Below are 23,339 nucleotides of genomic sequence, written 5' to 3'. Positions count from 1 at the left end.
AACATTCATTCAAGTCATTCACCACTCAACATAAGTGAAATAATTAGTCATTTTGTGAGTAGTTTTAATGAGATGTTTCCCATGAATATCACAGTGCTTCCTGAAACACAGCTGTTCTGTCCGTTAATATGTACAGGAGGGAAAACAAACAATAACTGTGTATAACAACAACAAACAATAACTATGTTCAACAAAAACACAAACATAACCGGACTGAGAGTAACACATTTCTTAATGCAGTGCGCTGACCATAATAAAGACTAAAAGCTCAAGAAGGGAGAATAGCATACTTCAGATGATCTTATATCCTTTGGTCTCCAGTCAGTTGTTCTGATCTTCGCTTTAAACAGCTCCCCACTCATCTTGAGACCAGCTCCACTCTACACACAATGTATGACTGCAATCCTTTCAACAGAGAGACATCCACAGCTGCATCACATCCCATAGCTCCAGTCTTCACCTACCTAAGTGTGTAGTAGGAATGAGAATAGATGATTTCACCAACCTCTAGAAGACTAGAGGCTAGTGGAGGTGATGTCACAGACCCACTTCCTGTTTCTGTGTGTGGGTGGCCTCATCCTTTCCCCCTCCCCTGGGACCGTCACAAACTGATGAGTTTTTCCCCCAGATCTGCAAAATGCAGGCCTGGAGGAGGTTTTCAAAGTTCCGTCAGGCACAATGTCCTTGACTGGCATCTTTTCAGTCATACAAAAGTGTGTTCCATGTCAGCCAGGCAGGCAGACCTTCCCCGCGAACAGCAGTCCCACTATGGTGAAGAAGATGGAGAGGACAAACAGGACGTAGGAGGAGCCCACTACAGTGTTGTTGGGCAGCTTGTAGGGCTGGCCTCCCACCTCGTTGATGTAAAACCCTATCGGGAATATCAGTGCTGCCATACAGAACAGCACCACTTTGGAGGAGAGACAAAAAGAGAAAGAGAAAAGATATAGTTAGCTCGCAACTGAAAACAACACGAGTGGTCTCGTTTTAAAAGAGGGCTACATGCCACTAAGAATGGCCAACCCAGAATAGAGGTACAAAAATAAATACTATAGCCTGTACCCCTTGTTCAGAGCTAAACCCGATGACAGTGTGCAATAAATGTGTTCACTCAGTCACAATGTGTTCTAGAGAATCACAGCAAGGTAATTTTAGCTCTATTATTACACCCTGAAGCACATCTCAGGACTGCTGAATAGCTTTCTGTTTCGCTCTGGGTTGATCACGGTTAAGAGCGGCCAGCTTTCCTCACTGGTATTTATAGAAGCACTCCTCTCTGTAGGAGGGTGGAGGTTCTGAAGGACACACTCAGGAAACAGCAGCCATAGGAACCACACAAAAGCTTTCACAGAAATGAAACCCCCCAGTGGTGCCAATCTGGACCTGGATGGAATCCACTAATGTCCATTAGTGATCTGACAGTATCTCAAGGTAAGTCTGACCTGTGCCATCTCTCCCCCCCCCCCCCCATGTAAGATACACAAATGTTCCAACCGGTTCATGTCTTTCCATTATAATCGGCATCTATGTGTAACTGAGGTGCTACCTACTGCCAGTGAATGCGATCCAGCGGGCATATCGTGTGGCCTGGCGGTGCCAGTGTGACGCCACCAGCAGGGCGCAAGTGAGGGTGAGGGAGATGATGCCGAGGATGATGAAGAAGAGGGTGGTGACCCACTCCGGAGGCAAGGTCGGGGGGATGCAGATCCGCGTGCGCCCATGGATGGTCTGGCACTGTCGGACCAGGCCCACTGTCAACGCACCTGGAGAAGGGGGACACTCAAGGTTAAATCACTTCAACACTAAACTCCCTCTGCTCCTCTCACACAGTCCAAAGTGTAAGTGGAGACTTGTCTGGTTGCATCTAGTCTTATCCGGGCTCACTTACCACTGCAGGTTAACTTATCATTGCTAATTCGTGTGCACCAAGAGTCCTTCATAATAAACAAAAGCCTTCGTGTTCCATTACATAACATCAATGTGTTTCATTACAGTCTCATCAGTTTTAAGGCCAAGTAAATGATGTGTCACTGTTGACTAATATACAGTTTTGCCACCATGACTGGATGTGTTACATAGTTCCCCGGGCCACACAGCGAATACTGGCCTACGTTACATGTTATCAAGCAGCAAAGACATAATGACCTCCCGGATGACACCAGGTTCCGCCTGCCTTCCCTTGTGACCTCTCAGAGCCAAGTGTTGGCTGCATGCTATGGAAACAGACCCAAATAGTCAGAATCTTGGACCATCACCCAATGACAGGGCTCCCTGGGGAACCAATCAGTGACGCATGAGGCTGGATCACCCAGACCCGAGCAGTACAGTTGAAGGGGGGCTAAGAGGGGAACAGAGGAAATAGAGAAGAGAAAGGGAGGGAAAAGATGAAGGGGAGAGAGACCTTTTTCACACAGTGACTAGCTGCCAAAGAGAGTCTCGTCTTCCTACCCCTAGTGCCTAGTGGGTCCAATTATGTCAGCTAGGTGGACATACACACACACACACACTCAACAATAAAAGCATCAACACCGAGATCATGTAAGGAATGCTTCAGCTCAGCCCCTTCCAGCTACACAAGATGAGAGAGACGAGAAATTAAATCCTCCTACCCCTTCCCCTCCTACACACACACACACACACACACACCTCCTCGTATCCACGGTAAGGTGGAGTGGGATCCCTTACCCAGCTGTTTGTGTGGCTGAAGCAGAAAGGAGACTGAAGACAGGAGCAGAAATCAGCAGAGAAGCACAATCATTATTTGGAGTGTGTGAGCTCTTCATAAGTGAGCTCTTCACAAGGCCCATTGCTACAGATACACTAACTCCAAGTCGTACTTTATGTTCTCTGGCACTGTTTGGAGGACAATCTTCTCAGGGCTGTTCAGCAGCTGTTCCAGGTGTGTAACTGGTCATATTGTTGTGAGTGTGCGTGTTGCAAAAGTGTGTCATGTCTGTAGTTAGTGAACACTTCCCAAACCCCAGTCAGTCCCCTGCTGTTTCAAACTTCACAACAGAATACCTGCATAATGACCAGGAGGCATGCCATCATACACACACACACACACACACACACGCACAGTATACAACCTACACTTACATACCCAACAACCATACACTGCCTCACAAACACACACAGACTATGACTAGTTTCAAATAAGACTATGGTCATAAGACTGATTACATTACTCTTTAACAGCATCAACTCTTATTAGGTGTTTTTATAAAGATATTTTTTCTCACTGGGGAACTGTTCGAGGAAAACTATTGTGAATTAGCTGAATAGTGTGGACAGTTACATGTTTTTAAAAACTTGAAAACTCAATAACTGTGTTCCTTGTCAAGGCCACCTTGAGTTTTCATAATATTTCATAGTTAATGGAAACAGTTTCCGTTCCCAACAGACGTAATTAGAAATAGCAAAACACCTCCATTTACAAACAGTACCACCTCTCAGGTAATAAGTATCAGGCCAATTAAACAGAGCCTCAAAGCTTTAAACTAGCTCTGATAATGACTTCCTCAGGCTAACTGGTATGGAGGTTGAGAGCCATCCGATGGGAAATGAGATTAGAGTATGAACGAAGCATGGACCTCCAGCTTTGATGAGAGTCATGAGCTGCTGGAAGGCGGTCAGGGCCGAGGACGAGGTCCTGTTAATCCGGTCTAGTTGGGTGTTGCTCGGTGATATTCTGTGGCTGGGATTGTAATGGCTTGCCACGGTTAGAATGGTAATGTGATGCGGTTGTAAATAGCCTACACAGGATAAAAAGTGCCTTATAGCTTCATCTTGTGATTCGCTCTCTCATATAGGCTACACACACAGACGCTGTCACTTGTCACACAACATGCAGCAGTGGTGATGGAGGCGGTGTCTGGAAGGGACATGATTTTACAGAAGGCTAAACATACATATATTGGTATACAACTATGATGCCGAATACGTAGTATTGTACATATGGATGTTCTTATACTATAAGTACCAAAGGTTAAGAGAAAGATCCTCACCTGACTTACCAGCTGATTCCCCTGTATTGATCCAGTCTGGGTTGGCGATGCTGGCGATGGCAAAAATGTCTGCTGCGAGGAACAGGCATCCTGATATGATGGTCAATTTATCCATAGCCTGGTGTTGATTATCTGGTAGCTCCAATGATGGTCGCCGATTTGCTTTGAGAGCCTATACGTCGTCCCTCAAGGTAGAGAAGATAAACAACACACTGAAGCATTAAGTTCAAATGCTCAATGTAGCACGATTGGGTCTTGCCCGGTGACTATATAGTCGTCATCGTTTGAGAGACTGTAAGGCTGTCATCTTAACGCACCAAACCCGTTTACCATAACGTTCAGTGCGTTGTGCTCTGTAACGTAAAAAGTTCTTAGTTTTTTAATATCCTACCGATCACCGGGGATGTATTGGTTTAGCTTGCACTTTCTTCCAAGCCAGAGGTGCGTAGGCTATTAGGCTACTGACTGCCCTCAAGGCTTGGACATTTAACAGGGAACTCCTGCTGTTTCACATATTTCCACTGCATTGTGCCGCATCCTGGAGACCAATTGGTAACCCAAAGACACATGCATTACGAGTAAAAAGAAACATCCGAAAATTCTTCCAGTATTTCACCGTTATTATCCGTTATTTGTTAATCGAAAATAGGCTTGTGCACAAATAGCCTCTGTCTCCTGGCTTTGTATCCCCCTCTCTTCTCCATGAAGAACAGCTACATCTCACATTAAACCCCCAAAATATTAAAAACACGCGAAGAATATATCGAAAACCACAATCCGTCCAGACCAAGTCATGTCCCCGCGTTAACAGAAAAACCCGTTATTTTCCGTCTTTAAATGTCCGCCAGCGACTGTATCCTTTCGTGGCAACATTGAAGCAATCTACTGACTATCAGTCGGCTACCTAACCACGTTGAATGTGTGCTAACGTCAGCTCTCGCGAGATAATACTTTAAGAGGGTGGCGCTGTTGTTGTCCAAAGACTGTATATGTGAATTCATGCCATTGTGGGAATAAATCCCCTTTCATCATAGGTGTGTTTCGTGTTTTTCATTACATTTCCTATTACTAAATCCCACTATTGCATGTTTATAAAAGTATTATCAACTAATTTGCTTGAAGAACGTCCTCAATAAACACACACAGTAACACAAAGACACAAAGCAAACCACAAATATTATGGTAGACAGTTTATTAATGAATTTACATCAGCTATACAGTTCAAGAGGACACATGGTCGTGGACCTTTATTTTACTTTGATGAAGGATGAATGATCTACTTAAGAGTGAGAACAAGTATAAATATCAACTGGTGGGATGAAAACATTATTTTCTAGAACATCGTAATTATGGTAGTACCAATGACCATATTTCTTTTTGGGTGTTTGTAAAATGGACAGATGGTCATAGCTTTACCGTTTTAAATCCCAGGTAGGATACAGGGTGACAGAAAGGTTAGATCTCATCTATGAAGGGTGTTTTTACAAGGTTACCAGTGGAAGCCATGGATTTTGTGCCGGAAACAAACTTCTGTGCAGCCTGGAAAACACAATTGTCTTCAGTTTAGTATGAAAGCTAAACAGTAATACTTTCTTTCAGACAAGCACATGACAAATAAAGCTAGTTAAACTAATTCCAAACTTTTTGGCCACACTAACCAACAATACTCAAGACCATCCCAAACAGAAGCATCACATAGTTGCAGAGGTTAAACTCACTCTCCAGTACATTCCACCCGTCTAGAGCTGCTTTTAGGTGATGTAGCTGACCAAAATGTTCACGTGTATGTGTTACCGCTACCTTCAGTGTGAGCCCAGTGGGATTTGTGGGTTAGGAATCACAGCGCAGTGATGATTACTATTCTGCATTCCTCCTGTGCTTCTCACCAGCACACTTATGTGGCAACATTCTCTCTGTCACTTACGTTGACGACGTCAGCAGTGGCAACAGTGTCGATCTTCTGGACGACGGCCTCAGGTGAGAGGTAGGACCCCGCAATCAGGGCCTGGTTGCCCATGGCCTCCAGCACAGAGTCAGAGCTTTCCAGGGACATCAGGTACTGAGCCTTCAGCTGAGTCCTTTCCATTAGGGTAACGGCCAGAGGGACAGTCCATCATCAATCATGTATCATTACAGCTTCAGATGGACAGGATTAACTTGATCCATAACATTCACAGATCATCAAATGGAAACCTTTACCAAAAAGCCACATAATACCAGTGCCACTAAATCCATTTGCAGGTTATATTGAAAAGGGGTGCTTGGTGCTGACACGTGTGTAGTCAGTCGACTAGCTTACTTGGCTCTGGTCAGGGCAGCGGCGTCAAGATCACCATCAGCAACAGCCTTTACCTGGCCAACGGCAGCCTGGATCACCTGGGGAAGGGGACAGGGAAAAGTAAATCAAATTGTGAATCAACAACAACCTCGGTATGTTAAACGTTAAATGGTAACGTGAAAATAGTATGCCACATTTCCTATGGTCTGGGATTCAGACAAAAATGTATTGACGTGTCCCTCTTGAGTTTTGATCGATTCAGCCATTGTATACTTGACCCTCTGATGGCTGGTGTTGATACTCACGTCAGTGGCAGAGGCAGCCTGGGAGATGGTGTACACTCCAAACAGACCAGAGTCAGAGTAGCTGACGTTGAAAGCAGAAGCCTAAATAGAAACATAGTTCAATTTGGTATTTTATATCCCAAAGTAGCCTTTTATTAAATTTGGAAGTTATAATTCTTATATATATTTTTTTTTTTTCAAGCAAGAGACCAAGCTGAACACCGTCCCAAGTGTCTGTGACAGTAAACTGCCTGGCACTCACATCAAATGGCTCGCTGGTTGTCTTGGAGATGCCTTGGATGAGTTTGTTAGTGGTGTTGGAGCCCCTCTTGATGTAAGGCCCCGCCCCCAGAACGTGCTGCAGCACACTGTAGGCCCAGGCCTCTTCTGAGCCAATATGAGCCCCCTCAATCACCACGGCTGAGTGGACCAGACTGTTGGAGTTCTGGTTACGTGTTTCGCCTGGAGCAAGGGAGAAATGGAGGACAAGATCAAGTGAGAGAAAGTACGTGTTTGGTGTTGAAGAGAGGAAGCAATATATTGTAGCTCTTTCTTTGCCTTACGGCCAATCGATAATTCCTACTGGTCAATTCTGTTCCTAAATCGTGTCTTGGGATTAAGCAGTGTGTGTGTGTGTGTGTGTGTGTTTGTGTGCGCTGAATCACCTCCTCTGTACTGAACCTTGGTCCCAACTGTCCCCATACCACTCCGGATGTTCAGAAACTGCTCCCCAACCTGAGTCAGCACAGTGTGGTCCACACCTGGGTACACAGGACAGGAAAACAAGATCAGTACATCATCATCGGCAGTCACTGTCATACACTATCGGTGTATTGGTGAGAATCTATTAGTGAGTCTACAGTGAGAATAGATTATTCTCTATCCATTGTCACTGTCACACAATATATAAATATTCTGTTGTTCAACATGGTACTATGTCTAGGTGGGTAGTACAGACTTACCTAGTCCAACCAGAGCCATTCTGGAACTTGTGAAGTTGTTTTCAACATAGTGGTGCAGCTGAAGAGAGATGAATATGGTTACAACACAGACACACTGAACAATAGACACACTCCCAAAGCTGGTCAAGCAGCATGTATATATCATAGTACATGATCATCTGGATGTAACACCACTCGCAGCGTTATCTGTTCAGTCATACATCATCAGCGTGCTCTTACATGGTCAGAGTTGATGTTTCCCACCATGTAATCTGGGCAGTAGAGGGAGTTGGACAGGGCGTTCTTGAAAGCTGCTGCATGTAGATCCTCAATCAGCCCTGGGGAGACCAGACACAGATTTAGTTCCAGCTCACCTCTTCAGTCCAGATCAAACATATCGGAATATGTCCACCAGGACTGAGGCGAGAGAGAGAAAGGGGGACGTAGCAAACCTATCTGAGGGCTTTGTGAGGCAAGGGCCTTGTCCATCTTCACCCTGGAGGTCAGGTCAGACACCTCCCACGGCCGGAACTCTGGCGCTGTGGTCACGTTGATCAGGTACTCCATCACTGTGTCACTACCAGGTGGAGGGAGAGAAGGAACCAAAGAGAAAGAGGAGAAGATGATGTGGATGATGTCTAGTCATGAAGGACGAGAGGGGTATGAAGAAACCAAAACCAAAAACCCTTCCAATGCTCACATGTGGTCTCTCAAGCAGTCGACGGAGTAGACCATGTTCTCTCTGCTTGAAGTCACGCTGCAGACAAGAAATCACCACACATTAGTGACTCTGCATTTCTTTTTTAAATGTCTTGAATTCAAAAGAAGAGCATATCATGTGCTTGTCTGTACGGAGTCTTGTTACTGGCTGACTGACCTCAAGCTGCCTCCCACTGCCTCCACACCTTGACAGATTTTGAAGGCAGAGGCTCCTTTGGTGGTCTGGAAAACACAAGCAGAGATGGATTCATTAGATCAGATAAGTTGGGCCACCTGCATGCTTTGGGATCTTTGGAAGTTCAACCTAGGAGGACCTCAGGAAGTTCACTCATGTCACTCAGTCACCCACCAGATTGGCGGCAAGGCGGAGAAGGTGGGTGACGCCCTGGTTGCCGGGGCTCTCATAGCGACAGCCAGCCTTGATGAAGACTCCAATCTTGGAGGCCGGGGAGTAGTTCTCCAGTGAGGCGATGACCAGTCCGCTGGGCAGTTTGGTCACCTGGAGTAGACAGGTAGATCAGTGACCTGTAACCGCTGACGCACTCATCACACAGAGCAGTACACACATAACAGTGCATGGTTATAAATTCATAAGCTTTATGACAGAGGCCTGAACCAATTCTGGGACAAGTCAATTAAGTCATTGAATTGTAGCAGAGATGTGTGTGTTGTAGAATTACAGGTTCACAACATCACTCCCCCAAACACCCCAGTCTTACCATCCCTCCCCTGACTTACCAATCCCACCCAGGCCTAGACAAACCTTATCCACTACATCCCGACTTAGCCCTTAACCTCCCCATCCAACCATGCACAGGCCAGCTCCCCAGCACCCTCCTCCACATACATGGACATCGTGGTAAGAGTGAGCCACCCCAGGGGAGACCTTGAGGCCTGCCAGGGGCTCACTCAAGGGCAGGTCTGTTCTTGAGGCGGCATAGCAGCGTTTCTGTGGAGAGAAAGACAAGTCAACACCCACTGACCTGCACATCTTGTGGATGAAACTTAACGCTCTCCGCCGCCACATCCACCTTACGGGCAGCCTGGGCTGTGTAAAGCCTCTGCAAATCAGAAAACACACAGGCGATATCATCACATGCACGTGGGTCTCGACTAAAGGGGATCAGGTGGAGGGCCATGAGATAAGAGAATCAGAGCGAGAGGAAAACGTTGATGAGGAGACTGAGTCTGCTTGATCAACAAATAATCAATAAAAGACTGTTGGGTTTCCTAGAGACCTTACATGACCAGACAGTGTTCAGCTATGAATACATCCCTCTTTAGAGTGAATTGCTACTACATGTAATAAAATAACATAGTATTGTGATAAGTAGGTGGTTTTGTAAACCTTGTTGAATGAACTGAAGATCAACTCTTAAAGTGACGTGAAACTAAACCGGGCGTACTGGCTGTGAGCCCGTCGCGTACACCCGCAGGAACACATACACATACACGATGTGTGTCACGAAGTGTGGTCAGTGTGGTCGCACAATTTATAGATTGACAGATTAAGTGCTGCCAGTGCTGGAAAACCATAAGGATATAGCTTAGGTGGCTTGCTAGCTACTGCTGTATACCCGTCTGACATAACTGACTGATCGGAGGACGTAAACATCTTCAGACAGTTTCTCGAGTTGGGTTCACCAAGATAAGAAATCACATCACAAATGTCGAGAGCGTTTATTGGCACATATATATTCAGACCAGCGAGGTTGTCGGGTGAGTTCTTACCGATAGTTGACTTATTCCCCGAATCCCCTTCATATCCCCTCTGTACTTCTACCAGGGCAATGAAACAATATGGCTGACTCGTGAATGCCCTACCCAGAGTTCCAAGCGCGTCAGATTCTTCCTCGATGGATTTTTAAACCAAACCAAACCACGTCCCCTACTGTCCTGGAGTGTAGCGGAAAGAAATTTGGATTTCCAAATCCACAATCCACAAAAAATGGGCAAATATCCCACTTATTTTTCTGGATATTTTATATTGTCGATAAGGTAGGGTACTTTAAATAAATTACCGAATTAAAGGTAAGATACGTGAAGGAGAGAATCTCCGTTCCAAGCATTTCCTGTCCCGGTAAAAGGGGTTCTTTTTGCGCATGTGTAGAGTTGCTGCGCACTGAAACACGTGTTGAAGCCGACGAACAGAAAACGCAAAATTGGAATTTCACCGAGCCTCATAGGTCTGATAACATTGTGTTCTGTAAATTCCGAATTAATACGAGTTTACTAAAAATCAAAAGAAGGTCAACAATCCTCCGTGAAGCATTCGCCGAGAGGACCAGCAATAATAAATCGAGAGCTTAGACCTCATTGAAAACATCAACGGAAGCCATCATGGTGAGTTTTGAGTTCATTGACGGAACCATGTCTATATTCTTACGGTTAACTACCTAGCGAAGCAGCTTTAAGTTAGTTAGCATGTTTTTGGTGGTGGTGTTAATTATGTTAACATATAGCCATTTGTTCTCTCAGACTGACGCTGAAGTGAACCCTAAAGCCTACCCCCTGGCCGATGCAACGCTGTCTAAGACCATCTTGGACCTCGTGCAGCAAGCCTCCAACTACAAACAGCTAAGAAAAGGGGCCAATGAAGGTGAGTGCCTGATACTAGTAGGAACCATAGTTACAATATTGGCATGGGGTGAGCCTATGTAATATCCATCCACTTGTAAAGATATGTATATGTAAAATCTCCCCCCCATGGGTAGATCTGTTACAGCCAGTCCCCTGTAGCCTACAATACAACTACATTGGATGTGAAACCAGTCTGCACCTTCAAAACGAATACAGTGCAGTGACAACCATATTGAGACTATTTGTAAGACCAAAAGTCATGGGCTTAAATGGGAGTTAATGGCTGCTACACCTTACTCACACTTTCTCTCTCTTGACCCTCAGCCACCAAGACCCTGAACCGAGGGATCAGTGAGTTCATCGTGATGGCTGCAGATGCTGAGCCTCTGGAGATCATCCTCCACCTGCCGCTGCTCTGCGAGGACAAGAACGTGCCCTATGTGTTTGTGCGCTCCAAGCAGGCTCTGGGCCGTGCCTGCGGCGTCTCTCGACCCGTCATCGCCACCTCGGTCACCATCAAGGAGGGCTCTCAACTGAAGCCGCAGATTCAGTCTATTCAGACTGCAATAGAGAGACTGTTGGTGTGATTGTATTATACATTATAATTCTCTGGTGTTCATGGTCCCTGAGAGGGACACTTATCAGGGAATTAAGTTAGTCCTGGTCTTGTTTTTTGATAAGGTATCGAATTGTCTTTGACAGAGGCATTGATCTGTACATTTATCTGTTTTTTATTTAGGGAAGCAGAAAGTAGCCGATTTTTGGCTTAAATCGTGTAAACTTATGTTTTGTGATAATAAAACATGGTTATGGTTATTTTTTATGAATGTCTGGTGTTTTCTGTGACATTGCAATAGTATGACAAGTTTAACATGGTTAAAGCAATGCAAATGTGTGCCACACACAACGAAGTAGGCTATTTGACAAGATCGATACACATCATAACGTAATTTAAGCATTATCCCGGAGATTTTCGCAAATTTAGAAATCCCGGCCGAACAACTTTTTACGTTTTGGTAAAAACTTAAATTCCAATTAAGAAATAAACTGTACTGTACCTTTTATTATCCTTTTAATTGTTGAGTTGTTGAGCGTGTGACTCATTGGTGATGGCCTCTTGCGTAACGGAGACCACGTGAGTTTCAGAACTTTTGGACCTCGCTTCAAACAACCTCGCCTCCGTGGTGGTTGGACGTGGATGGACATGACCGACTCGCCAGCTGTCATAAAGCAGGATGAGGTGGAGAGTCTGTTGCTATACAAAGACCTTATTCCCCGTCTGGAAGTGGCGATGGGGAAGTTCTCTAAACGGAACAGCGATGAGTTAATTCAGCCCGTACGCACCGTGATCCCGCTACAGAAATACAATGGGTAGGCTAAAGCAGTTTCCACTAATGGTAACGTCCTTATGTAAATCAGAATTTAACTGGTCAGTAACGAATTATTTTTGACAGATTTTTGGGTCTAATGCCAGCATACATGGTACATGAAGACGTCTTATGCACTAAAATGGTGTGTTTCTACAAAAGAGAAAGCGGTTCAACTTTGCCCTCTACCCAAGCTACTGTACTAGTGTTTGATCCCGAGTATGGTCATTTGAAAGCTGTGAGTGTACATACTAAAATGCCTGATTTCCGAGATCAGATGTCGTAAGTGATTATTGCACCAGAAATACGTTTCGGGAGAATCAGTAAAGTGTGGTTTTCATGTCTAGGTTATAAATGGAGATGTGATTACTGCCAAAAGGACAGCAGCGGTATCTGCTATATCTGCCAAGGTAGTAGGCTACACCTTCCCACTCCTGACTCATTTTATCATCACTTCCAAAACGTATACAAACACATGTTTTGATTTTATAGCCATGGGGCTTTTTTCAAATGAATTCAAATTGTAAATGTTGTAGCCTAGTCTACTTTTTCATTTCATTCATTTAGCAATGAAATAGCCTACTGTACCTTAGTGTAGGTATTGGAACTTACGGGTATTTGGAATTGTGGTTTTAATCTCATGGAATGTGTTCTGTTGTCCAGCTGCTGATGCCAGGGCAGTCTGAGGTGCTGGCCATTCTGGGAGCAGGTCACCAGGCTGTCAGCCACTACCAAGTCTTCACTGAAACCTTCTCCTTCAGGGAGGTAATGAGGTTTAAAGAACACACCTAATAAAGGGAAAAAATGAAGGTAGAAGTACATAAAAAGTAAATGACTGTACTATACAGTAAGTATATCACTAGAAGTTGTTATAATTTGGTGTGTTTACCATGACCGTGTCAGGTGCGTGTGTGGAGCCCGAGGAGAGAGACGGCAGCAAAGTTTGCCAGCTCCGTGGATGGTGCTGTGTCAGTGTGTGACTCTGTGGAGGAGGCTGTGAGAGGGGCAGACGTCATAGTCACCGTGACCCGTGCCACTGAACCGGTCCTCCTCGGGAAGTGGGTCAAACCAGGGGCACACGTGGCAGGTGAGGGAAGGCAGTCGTAGGGGTTTGGTCTTTCTTACTGTAAACGATGTGCATTTTTTTATGTGTGTAATAGGAGTCCAGTAGGAACTCTGTGGTATGAATGTGTTAGCTCTGTGTGCCGGCTGTTTGAGATGTGTGTGTGTGTCAGCGGTGGGAGCCTGCAGACCAGACTGGCGAGAGCTGGACGATGATTTGATGAGGGAAGCAGTGGTTTATGTGGACAGCAGAGAGGGAGCGACGGCAGAGTCTGGGGACATCATCCTGTCAGGGGTCAGTCCCTCCTCTCTTACCGTGTGTTTGAGTGTCTGCCAGTACTTCTTTCTGTCATACTGAGGGAGTGTTATTTCCTATCCATGTGTTACCATGCTATTACACTACAGTAACTGCAGTGGTATTACTCGGGATAAGAACAGCAACAACCTGACGGGGGCTGTCTTATATCTCCAGGCTGAAGTGTTTGCAGAGCTGGGAGAAGTTCTTAATGGAAACAAACCTGCCCACAGAAAGAAGACCACCGTGTTTAAATCCCTAGGTAGGTGTCATCACCCTGCCATCCCCTGTAACCCTCTCATCCTGTCCCTCCCAGGGTCTACTAACACAGTCTTTCTCTCACCTAGGGATGGGGGTACAGGATGCTGTGTCTGCCAAGCTGGTGTTTGACCAATGGGAACAGCAGAGGAAGCTGTAGCATAGCCAGGCAGGAAGAGGTGGATGCCCCGATACTGACATTTACTGATAAACGTAATTATATATTCAAATAGGGTGGGGAAAACAAACCACCAATGCAGTTCTGTGAATTTATATGCTTAAAAAACAAACAAATAACACAACAGATTATAATTTACTATTGAAATAAAATGAAAATTTGTGTTTTCTTTATGCCTACAACATTGCTAAATGCTGCTGTTTCTCAAGGGTGAAGATTAAAAGTCCTGCACATTTTGATCACAGTTCATGACAGCTGGTGTGCTTGGGAGAATAATCACCGGTACAGTAGCAAGTCACCGATCTAATGATTATGGTTCCTACAGCACTTAAGACGCTACAGTATAACAAGACATGGTGGCAATATACAGGTTCTGAGAGTTCAAACATTGTTCTTAGATCTAGTGAATCAGTGCTGACAAGACAGGACAATATTGACATAACATTGTGATATTCAGCATCACACTGTAATCCCATCGCATAACTATTCAGAGTAAAAAGAAGCCAACATCAGAATATATTTGAACTCTGTTAGAAATGGAACATAAGAGACTACAAGTTGCTGTGCCCGGCCAGGTCTACTGGTTAAAGGAATGAGAGTAGAGAACGCAATACAACGCCGAGTACACCACACAGGTACCTTGGGCTGTAAAAGCTAGCCGCCACAGACATGATCCATGATTGATGACTCCATTATGTAGGATTATTATGATACAGCATGTACATTAACTGTCACAAAACATGAAAACCGTTGTATAACCAGAGGGATCTATATTGATTTGGACTGAATCTACTCCCACCCTTAAGAAGCACTTCTGTAGACCTGCCTAGTGCATGAAATACTGTCTGTCTACTTTAAATGGAGCGAGAGGGGTTGCAGCCTGCTGTAGATCATTAGTGGATAAATCAGTGGATAACCTTTAAAACCGTCTCGAAATATGATACCAACTTTTAATCAGTTTTGTTTTAAAAATAGTTTACTGTGATAGATCAACTTCAATTGTACCAGGAAATGTTTTTTGATCAGAATTTACTTGAGAGAATGATTACAGAACTTGGCGACATCACTTCATTTAGAGTTTAGAAGTTAATCATTTAACTGTCACTTTGAGATGGTCATATGGTATTCAGAAGAGAACTCTAAAGGGACAAAGACAGTATAATTATTACATTTAATGTACATAGAGCAACTACACAAAGATGACAGTTATCCATTTGGCAACACCTCAACTACAGTCTGTAAACAAACGATATGGGCTCATTAAGAGTGGAAAGAGACTGAAACAGATGAGCAATTGATTAAAAATCTTCTTGGAAAAATAATTCAAAAAAGGGAAAAAAAGATTTGGGGGAGTAAAACTAGAAGGCAGCAGGAATTTCTTAGTGTAGGGAAACTGATGTTTCCCGCTCCTCCTTGAGTCGATAGTCGAGTTAGTTCTATGATCGCAGGATACAAATCAATCATATCTAAGTAGTAATTATTACAATTTGACAGAGAAATATAACATAGGAATACACATCCTTCTGTAGAATCCTCCCTCTACTTCCTGTCTCCAACTGACCCCTTTCCCCCTAAACACTAGCCTGGATCTGACAACAGTGGATAGACACCAAGATGGATGACCCATCCAGCCAATTAAAGGGAACTGTAGTGATCGCTCCATGACGATAACCGTGTCCAGCTCTCTCAGATCTAACTTAGAGGAGGGGGGGAGGGGGGACTTGACATGGGACTACAGGAAACACCCCACCCTCTTCCTTTCCAAAAGGTGAGCTCAGACTGCAGCAGCATTCCTCCCACTTCCCGTACCAAGGCTCATTAGAGGATCTTGCACTTCCTTTTGGACTTCTTGACGGGCGGGGGGCAGAGCACCGCCCTGATGGCCTCATCAAAGACCGTTTTAAGGCCACGCTGGGTCAAGGCTGAGCACTCCAGGTACTTCACAGAGCCTAAGAGCAGAAGAGGTGAGGAGAGGGGCAGATAGAGATAGAAAGACATTACAAATAAACCATATTTACCTTCTTAGGTTTTCCTTATTAACAACGATAAACATGTTTACAGTTCATAGGGAAAAAGGCCACGTTTACATTTATTTATTTAGAAGATGCGTTTAAGGGTTCTGGACTAAAACAATTTGTATTCATACAGCGCCGTTTAAACCACTTCAATAGACTACCACATAAGACATTTCCATGACGTTGCCCTGCCCTAGAAACCAGACTGTAAGTGTTGCTATGATGACAAGACTGACCGATCTCTTTGGCCATGGCCAGGCCCTGGGGGTAGGTGATGGGGGACAGCTTCTTCTCCTTCAGCTTCTCGATGGTGTCCTTGTCGTCCCTCAGGTCCAGCTTGGTGCCCACCAGGATGATGGGCGTGTTGGGGCAGTGGTGACGCACCTCAGGGTACCACTGGACAGAGGCCAGGCAGACGGGAGGAGAGTCCGGTCAGTACAGAGGAGGCAAGGCAATCACAAGACCTCAACTGTTTCACTTAGAAGGGACATGAAACCAACCACAACAGGGGCGATGGCCTCACCTTAGCACGGACGTTTTCAAAGGAGGCAGGGCTCACGAGAGAAAAGCAGATCAGGAAGACATCCTGGAGAGAGAACAACATCAGCTCATCATAACTGAGGGGCGTACCAATGACGACAAGAAATTCTCTGAACAGGTCCCAATAACAAATGCTATACCTTTCCCCACTCCACAACCAGCAGTCACCACATATCACTAGTTTATTTACTGATCAAGCGAACAATGTTGGTCTGACTAACGGTTCCTCTCTCCTCATAGGCTGAGGGTTGCCAAGACCACTCAAACAGAGCTGCCTTTCACCTCCTCCCTGCCCTTCGCCAGCTATTGTGGAGGGAATGTGTGTAGACACAGGGCAGTCATAAACCCCCTCACATACACTGCCAGCCCTTATAGAGCCTGGCCTGTGCATGATTCATGGTCTGTGTGAGGTTGTGTGTGCCTAGTTCTGCCGAGTGCATGTGTGTGTGTGTGTAGATACCGTCTGTGGGTAAGACAGTGGTCTGAGCCTGTCGTAGTCTTCTTGTCCTGCTGTATCCCAGAGACCCAGGTTCACTGGTTTACCATCCACCATCACATTGGCAGAATAGTTGTCAAAGCTGGTAGGAGAAAATAAGTGGTTTGTTAGAACAGGTTTATCAGGAGATGTGAGCAACAGATTACCAGGAAATGTAGACACGTATAAATAGGAATGAGACAGAAGATATTGATCTATTGAAATTATTTATGGATCCTTGCAGAATCGAGAAGAAACTAAGGAGGTCACTGTTTGCATTCCGTTAATCTCGGAAAGGATTCAGCGCAGTCAGCTAACAGTTGGCGTCCATCTATCTGCTGACTGCCTCGTCATGTCAATCTTAGGATGTTGAGTGTACACTTACACTGTGGGGATGTACTCTCCAGGGAATGCATTGGTGGTGTAGCTGATGAGCAAGCATGTTTTACCCACAGCCCTGGAAGGAAGGAAGAAAGAGAGGCAAAAGAGTATAAGAAGTGGTGAGATGGGAGGGAAAATAGTTTTACTTTCAATTCATCAGACTCATAACTGAAACAAGAGCTGGATGTAACTGTTAGTCATGATCGCACAGTTAAAACTACCATGTACACATCCTGATGTGTAAGAAGTCTCACCATCACCAACACATACAGTTCATGAACGGTTTTAATTCACTGGACGGTTAACTTAAGAAACAATCCCCTGGCCTGTCTTGTCATTGTTCTAGATACTGACTGAAGGGAGCTTTGTCATGTCAGCCATGCTTGGGGTTCCCTCTTCAATAGGCCCGTGGTGGTACCAGTAACAGACCATGGCACACAACATTCACCACCGTTTGTTTACATTCAGCCTCAGATCAGCAATGCTGGTCATGGCAAAGCCTGGTACACACTGTTGGAATGTCCTAATAAATCAAACAAATATTCCAAAGCATAGGAAAACTATCCTGCGTGCAATAGCATAACTTGAGGAAGATGGAAGGATAGACCGTGATTATGACACACCTTCATTTAAAATTACGAAAGGAATAGCCGACAGTTTAAAGTGGGAGGAGCACCCAATCTGGTGTGATTATTAGTTGACAAACAAAACGAGTAATAAATAAAAGTTTTTGACCATCAAAATCACAAAAAAAATGAACAATGCGGAACTCATTCGCTCGCTATTCGGCCAGCATGTCGCTCACACCCAAGTTGAAGTTGTTAATAGTTGAGCTAGTATTAGCAGGCAAGCCATGCTAACAAAGCTAACTACCGAGACAGGGTGTAAGTCATGTATCCCACCAATAAACTACCTCATATATGTCAAATGTACAATCACATACGTCATTAATGGTATGCTTGAGAAAATATTAATTCAACTTACCCGTCCCCTACTACCACACACTTGATGGCCTGCATTGGAAACCTCTCTGGAGCTAGCGAGTTAGCTAGCTAAAGTAGGGTAAGCTCGTTCTCGACTGGTTAGCTTGTTAGCGCACACCACCACTGGCAAACCACTCTTTTGTTGCGTGAACTTATTTGAGCAACACAGGGAAAGCCGGTGTTGAAGTCTCGACTAAGGAACAAAAGTTTTAAAATAAAGTTTAAAGGATAAACCGTCGGGTCTTTCTCCTGGACTCTACCTTGGTGGAATTAAAACTTGTGAAACAAGAAGCCACCACCCCAAAAAATTCTGGTGCTAAGATGAAAAAAAACGCCCTTAGACAACGGAAGCTGTAGGTTCCAAGTACATGCAAGTCATTTCCGTGGATATTTTAAGGAATGTTGGGAAACGCCACCTAGTGATGGAATTGGGATTCTCAACAGTTCAGTTTATCAACACAAGGGTGCAGTATTTCCTCATTTGTTTACTGGTGTAGGAAAATAGTTATAAAAGATGCGTATAATATAGTATTGTATAACATTTTGGAATCCTTTACATTTCGTTCATCTATCACAATATAACATTTACACGTTTATTATTGATTAATAGCATCTTCATGGCAACTCTTCATAACTCCATTCCCCCTACTGCCCAAAGACAGCTACCCCCCCTCACACACACACAAACACATTTCATGTTTTACATTAAAGAAAGATTATTTTATTGAGGGATTTTCAGTGGAAAGACACATTAACAGGATAAACAACCACATTTAGCAGGGGCTAAAAGCATAGGAGAGAGATTACTGCAAGATAAACATGCTGGCCACAGAGTCATTAGGACAGCAGTCATACACACACATGAAGTACATGGGAAAGGAGATGCACTGTGATCTGCATCCCTGGTACAGAGAAAATACTGCATATGCAATCCTTTCCTTTTTTAGGGTGAACTCTGATTTGTCAACGTGTGTGATTGTCTGTGTACATGTGTGAGAATTTGTATAATCCAGGGTGTGCAGGTTGTAAGGTCCCAACAGTAAGTACTGTAAAGCAAAGTTACATTACTAACCCGTTCAGTAGTCTCTAACAGAGCTGTCATGCTGTTCCTCTGCTGATCTCCAGATCAATTGTATACCCATGTAGCCACAGAGAAACATGATACATTAGATATGATGGGGCTCACTTAGCTCCGGTCAGATGGGACATCAAATGGATTTTCCGTGAAATTCTATGCAATAGATGGTGAGCAAGCCGTTAGGTAGAGATCTATTAATAAAGAACTGCATTTTTTCCAAATGTTTTAGTCTGTCCTTGCTGACTAAATCCCAGTTGTTCGTTATAGGGTTGCAGCTGTGTCATCACTTTGAAGCTCTGTAGCACAATGAATCCTCAGTGTTGTCTTCACAGATGTTGTCTTCACATTAGAAATTCTACTGTCAGGGACCTCCTCCAGGGATCCTCTTATATTGTTTACAGTGAGATGGACCTGGTACCTCTGACTTTGACTTTGGAACGTGGACTGATGTCACAAGCTAAATATGGGACATTGTGGGAAGACTTGTGTGAAATACATTTTTGTTAATGGTATTGAATTTTACTCCAGCACCTACAAACAGAAACACTTGGTGCTATGTCTATGTTACAGAAACAGAACCGTTTAAACAAACACCAATCTGCCCGGTCTTTACCAGCAAACGTGATACATCACAGTACAAAGGAGGTGGGAGTTGTCCAAACAGACTTTACACTGGGTCAAAGGTTTCCCTTTTAAACCAGAATTTCGGGAACAGAGTAGGAAGGATGTCCCCCATCTCCTCTTTTTTCCTCCCCACCACCTCTCCTTCCCTCCCCTTGGCTGACCACCTCGCCCTCTCCCACTCTCTGTGAAAGGAAGGAAGGCCTGTGTGTGTGTTTGTACTTGTGTGTACTGTAGGTTTTGTCAATGAGTGAAGAAGCTCAAAGATAGTCAATGGACGGGTATGTATTGTCACTTGTGTACTTAAGTCTACATTCCGTTAGTTTAATCCCTTAGTGATTAAAGTCAAATCAATTTGTAAAAAGGCCACTGTTGGGATACATGGAATTTACACCCGACCCCTGGCTATATGTATATGGGTCTAATACATGACACAAATATATTCACATGAAAGTATCACACTATCAGCAAACCGTCATCATGACTACATATTACCAGTAAAGTAAGTGAGGCTTTACATTGGGTTGTCAGTTTTCATCAATAGTTCCAAGGAGGAAATATTTCCTTCATCTTTTATTTCTACTACTCCCATCTTTTGCTCACTCTCCCTTCCTCCATCCTTCCATCCATCCCTCCCTCCCTCCCATCCTCACTCCCTCTCTTCCCTGTACTGACTACCTCACCCTCTGCCACCCTCTGTGAGGAAGGAAACTGTGTGAGTGTGTGTGTTTGTACATGATCATGTGTGTTGGTTTGATACAGGGCAGGGTGGCTCCAGGATAGTCAATGAAAGGGTGTGTGCTGTCACATGTCCTACATCCAGGAACATTCTAGTTGTGAGTAAACACAAACATTTGAGTGAGAAGACTCAAGTGCAGATCTAATCAGGGGGGCTGATCAGGGATGGGGAACAAGACAGGCTGTCATCTGTGCTGTCTCTGACTGACTCACTGTATTCTCAGAAAGAAACATTCTTCAGTAATATGTCAGAACGCTCCACAAGCCTGCTGACTGCGGGAAACTGCTGGGTTTGTATCTCTGTCAATGATTCATGTTGATACAGCAATCTAACCTGATGTTTCTGCTACCGTGGGCATGCAGCAACACTGAGAGGAACATTCAGGGGGACATTCCGGAACTGTTCCTGGAAGGACCGGGGGTGGGGGGTAGGGAGGAGGTAGGAGAAAGAGAAAGAGAAAGAGAAAGAGAGAAATTGTAAAGTGTAACATTGGTTATATGCATCCTTCTATTTAATCATTCTCAGATGGATGACTGAAGCTCAGCCAGTTGGCTCTTGGCATGATGACCCTCATTATAGTCTCATGGGTCAGTGAATGTTTTAACAGTTCACACAAGTGTACTGTAACATGTGCCACAGAAAACTTCAGTTTGACAGAAATGATTGAGTGTATCTGTCTCTATGCTGAAGATATACTGTGTATCATCTTTATACATACACTATAGATGCAATACACAAAGAGCCCCAAAAGCTCCAACAGATGACAGAACTAAATGGAATCCATATTGCATTTCATTTCTATTGGAAAGAATACACATGAGGTCCGGACAATCAGAGGAGACCTATGAGGAACGACAGAGAGCATAGGCTTCCAGTCAAAGCCAAGTCAAAGTGTGAGGAAAGGCTCGAAAAGGGCGTCATTCACTGGACCTGCCATCAGGGTTGGGGGAGGGGGGTTAGGTGTTGCTGCAGTGAGCTTGCACCCCCAACGCAGAGGGAGAGAGTGATGGCAGATAAAGATGATCATATATGACTGCACAGCTGCACGCCACGGCCCCGGTTAACTCGGTCAGCCCTCACCCCCTTTCTCCCTCTCCTCCTCCGCGGCCTGGCCCACGCCTTAATCTGACAGACATATGCTACCAACAGAGGTCCAAAGCCTCCAGCGGAACATGGAGGGCATCCGTGCATTTGTTTTCTCTGATTGCGACTGGAAACCGAGCATCAATATGTCTTACTTTATGGGTCTGAGTCGATGAGGGAGGAAGGATGATGAGTGTGCAAATGTTAAAACTCCATTGATTCTGATGAAAGAAAGCTGCAGGGCTTGTCTAATGTAAGATAGGTTAGGCCTAGGAGCTTAAAATCAGTTTGTGTGAGAATACGCAGCTTGCCAAAATTATTCAGATTCACCATCTCAAGAGCCCGAGCTTGTATGGTCTCCTGTAATCTAGCAACAATGGGAAGAATGTTTAGTGAAAGCCATTACGTTTTTCCTATTGTTTGAAGGAATATGCATGCCATTGTGCCTGATGAAGAGGGCTGTTCTGGTCTCCTCCTTGGACTGTGACAGGGAGGAGAGGCAGGGAAACGTTGTAGCTTCCTGTCCCACGCAGGATATCTGCTCTCAACACAGGAAATCATTCCCCCAAACCAGAGCCCCCTGCTTTCCTGGCTGTGTTGGAATGTCTGGGTGTGCACTCAGCTGTATGAGTGTAGGTGTGTGAAAGAGACTGAAAGAAGGCCATTAGAGAAAGCGAGTTACAGCGGGAGAGTGAAAGAGAGCATAGAATCTCCCTATATCTTACAAAGGAAGAAGAGGAGACTGAACTGAATAAATGTGTGTTGTGGCTGTAGACTGTTGTTGGATCTCCTCTCTGCTCTCTCCTCTGGTCTCCCCTGCGAATCATTCCTCAGAGCATCAGAAAGCCTCATGTTTTTCCTTTGTATCAGAGGCAGACATTGCTGTTTAGTGAGATAATCCAGATGTGTCTCTGAGTGAGCGAATGAGGGAAGGAGACGGAGAGAGAGAAATAGAGAGAGAGAGAGAGAGAGAGAGAGAGAGAGAGAGAGAGAGAGAGAGGAAGGACAGAGTGACATAAATAGCAGGGGGAAGGGGCACAAGACTAATCTTGTGGTTTGATTTCATGTGTGAAAGAGGCTGTCTCACTGTGTAAAGTGGCTCTCCTATGCTTCACAATGTCCATTGACACAGACAGTCTCCTCTCTTCACATTATCTGTAAACCAAAGCAGATGCTAAAGTGCGCACCAAATTACACGATAGGGTCATGAATATGTTATAAAAACTTCCTGTTTGTCATTCCTCTCTGCTCCAGGCTCGTGGAGGTCGCAGCACATCCATTACAAGGCCTATTAGAAAGGCTTTACAGAGCCCTCTGTTCATTTTCTGAAACGAAACGTCTGCTCTAAAATGAGCTGAGTAGTGTCTACATGTTTACCCCCGCAGCCCTGCGAGATAAAACAGCCAAACCTGAGACCATTCATTTATTATTCTAGGAAAAGTGTTGACAAGTGT

The 23,339-nt window shown here is 44.6% G+C and overlaps 5 protein-coding genes across 7 annotated transcripts; 2 read left to right on the top strand and 3 right to left on the bottom strand.

Annotated features, from left to right (window-relative positions):
- Window positions 1-47: 47 nt before the first annotated feature.
- Window positions 48-4,915, bottom strand: LOC134031928 (uncharacterized protein C16orf52 homolog A-like). 2 transcript variants are annotated; one of them, XM_062475689.1, is made up of 3 exons: window positions 4,017-4,915; window positions 1,551-1,763; window positions 48-910 (listed from the first exon to the last, which is right to left on the bottom strand). In XM_062475689.1, the coding sequence occupies exons 1-3, from the start codon at window positions 4,120-4,122 to the stop codon at window positions 726-728; spliced, it is 504 nt and encodes a 167-aa protein (XP_062331673.1). In that variant the 5' UTR covers window positions 4,123-4,915; the 3' UTR covers window positions 48-725. The 2 variants fall into 2 exon arrangements, with proteins under 2 accessions (XP_062331673.1, XP_062331672.1); XM_062475688.1 differs by having other exon boundaries at window positions 4,008-4,911.
- A 269-nt stretch (window positions 4,916-5,184) lies between these two features.
- Window positions 5,185-10,079, bottom strand: LOC134031168 (cytochrome b-c1 complex subunit 2, mitochondrial). Of its 2 annotated transcripts, none has more exons than XM_062474698.1 (14): window positions 9,962-10,079; window positions 9,214-9,291; window positions 8,580-8,729; window positions 8,388-8,452; window positions 8,211-8,267; window positions 7,963-8,087; window positions 7,751-7,848; window positions 7,532-7,589; window positions 7,235-7,330; window positions 6,832-7,031; window positions 6,591-6,671; window positions 6,307-6,383; window positions 5,932-6,085; window positions 5,185-5,546 (listed from the first exon to the last, which is right to left on the bottom strand). In XM_062474698.1, exons 1-14 carry the CDS (start codon window positions 9,992-9,994, stop codon window positions 5,463-5,465), a joined length of 1,356 nt encoding a protein of 451 aa, XP_062330682.1. In that variant the 5' UTR covers window positions 9,995-10,079; the 3' UTR covers window positions 5,185-5,462. The 2 variants fall into 2 exon arrangements, with proteins under 2 accessions (XP_062330682.1, XP_062330681.1); XM_062474697.1 differs by lacking the exon at window positions 9,214-9,291 and adding an exon at window positions 9,078-9,179 and having other exon boundaries at window positions 9,962-10,073.
- A 238-nt stretch (window positions 10,080-10,317) lies between these two features.
- snu13b (SNU13 homolog, small nuclear ribonucleoprotein b (U4/U6.U5)) lies at window positions 10,318-11,631 on the top strand. The gene is made up of 3 exons (XM_062474699.1): window positions 10,318-10,573; window positions 10,709-10,829; window positions 11,135-11,631. Exons 1-3 carry the CDS (start codon window positions 10,571-10,573, stop codon window positions 11,395-11,397), a joined length of 387 nt encoding a protein of 128 aa, XP_062330683.1. The 5' UTR covers window positions 10,318-10,570; the 3' UTR covers window positions 11,398-11,631.
- A 322-nt stretch (window positions 11,632-11,953) lies between these two features.
- Window positions 11,954-14,139, top strand: crym (crystallin, mu). The gene is made up of 8 exons (XM_062475682.1): window positions 11,954-12,181; window positions 12,265-12,415; window positions 12,525-12,587; window positions 12,841-12,942; window positions 13,081-13,264; window positions 13,413-13,534; window positions 13,712-13,796; window positions 13,882-14,139. The coding sequence occupies exons 1-8, from the start codon at window positions 12,009-12,011 to the stop codon at window positions 13,950-13,952; spliced, it is 951 nt and encodes a 316-aa protein (XP_062331666.1). The 5' UTR covers window positions 11,954-12,008; the 3' UTR covers window positions 13,953-14,139.
- A 988-nt stretch (window positions 14,140-15,127) lies between these two features.
- LOC134031926 (ras-related C3 botulinum toxin substrate 1-like) lies at window positions 15,128-18,721 on the bottom strand. The gene is made up of 6 exons (XM_062475685.1): window positions 18,366-18,721; window positions 17,386-17,457; window positions 16,986-17,103; window positions 16,509-16,571; window positions 16,222-16,381; window positions 15,128-15,919 (listed from the first exon to the last, which is right to left on the bottom strand). The coding sequence occupies exons 1-6, from the start codon at window positions 18,398-18,400 to the stop codon at window positions 15,789-15,791; spliced, it is 579 nt and encodes a 192-aa protein (XP_062331669.1). The 5' UTR covers window positions 18,401-18,721; the 3' UTR covers window positions 15,128-15,788.
- Window positions 18,722-23,339: the final 4,618 nt, after the last annotated feature.

Source organism: Osmerus eperlanus, chromosome 12 (assembly GCF_963692335.1).
Source record: "Osmerus eperlanus chromosome 12, fOsmEpe2.1, whole genome shotgun sequence".
Classification (NCBI taxonomy): Eukaryota; Metazoa; Chordata; class Actinopteri; order Osmeriformes; family Osmeridae; genus Osmerus; species Osmerus eperlanus.
The sequence above is the reverse complement of the archived record's forward strand: the minus strand, read 5'-3'. Positions and strand labels throughout refer to the sequence as shown.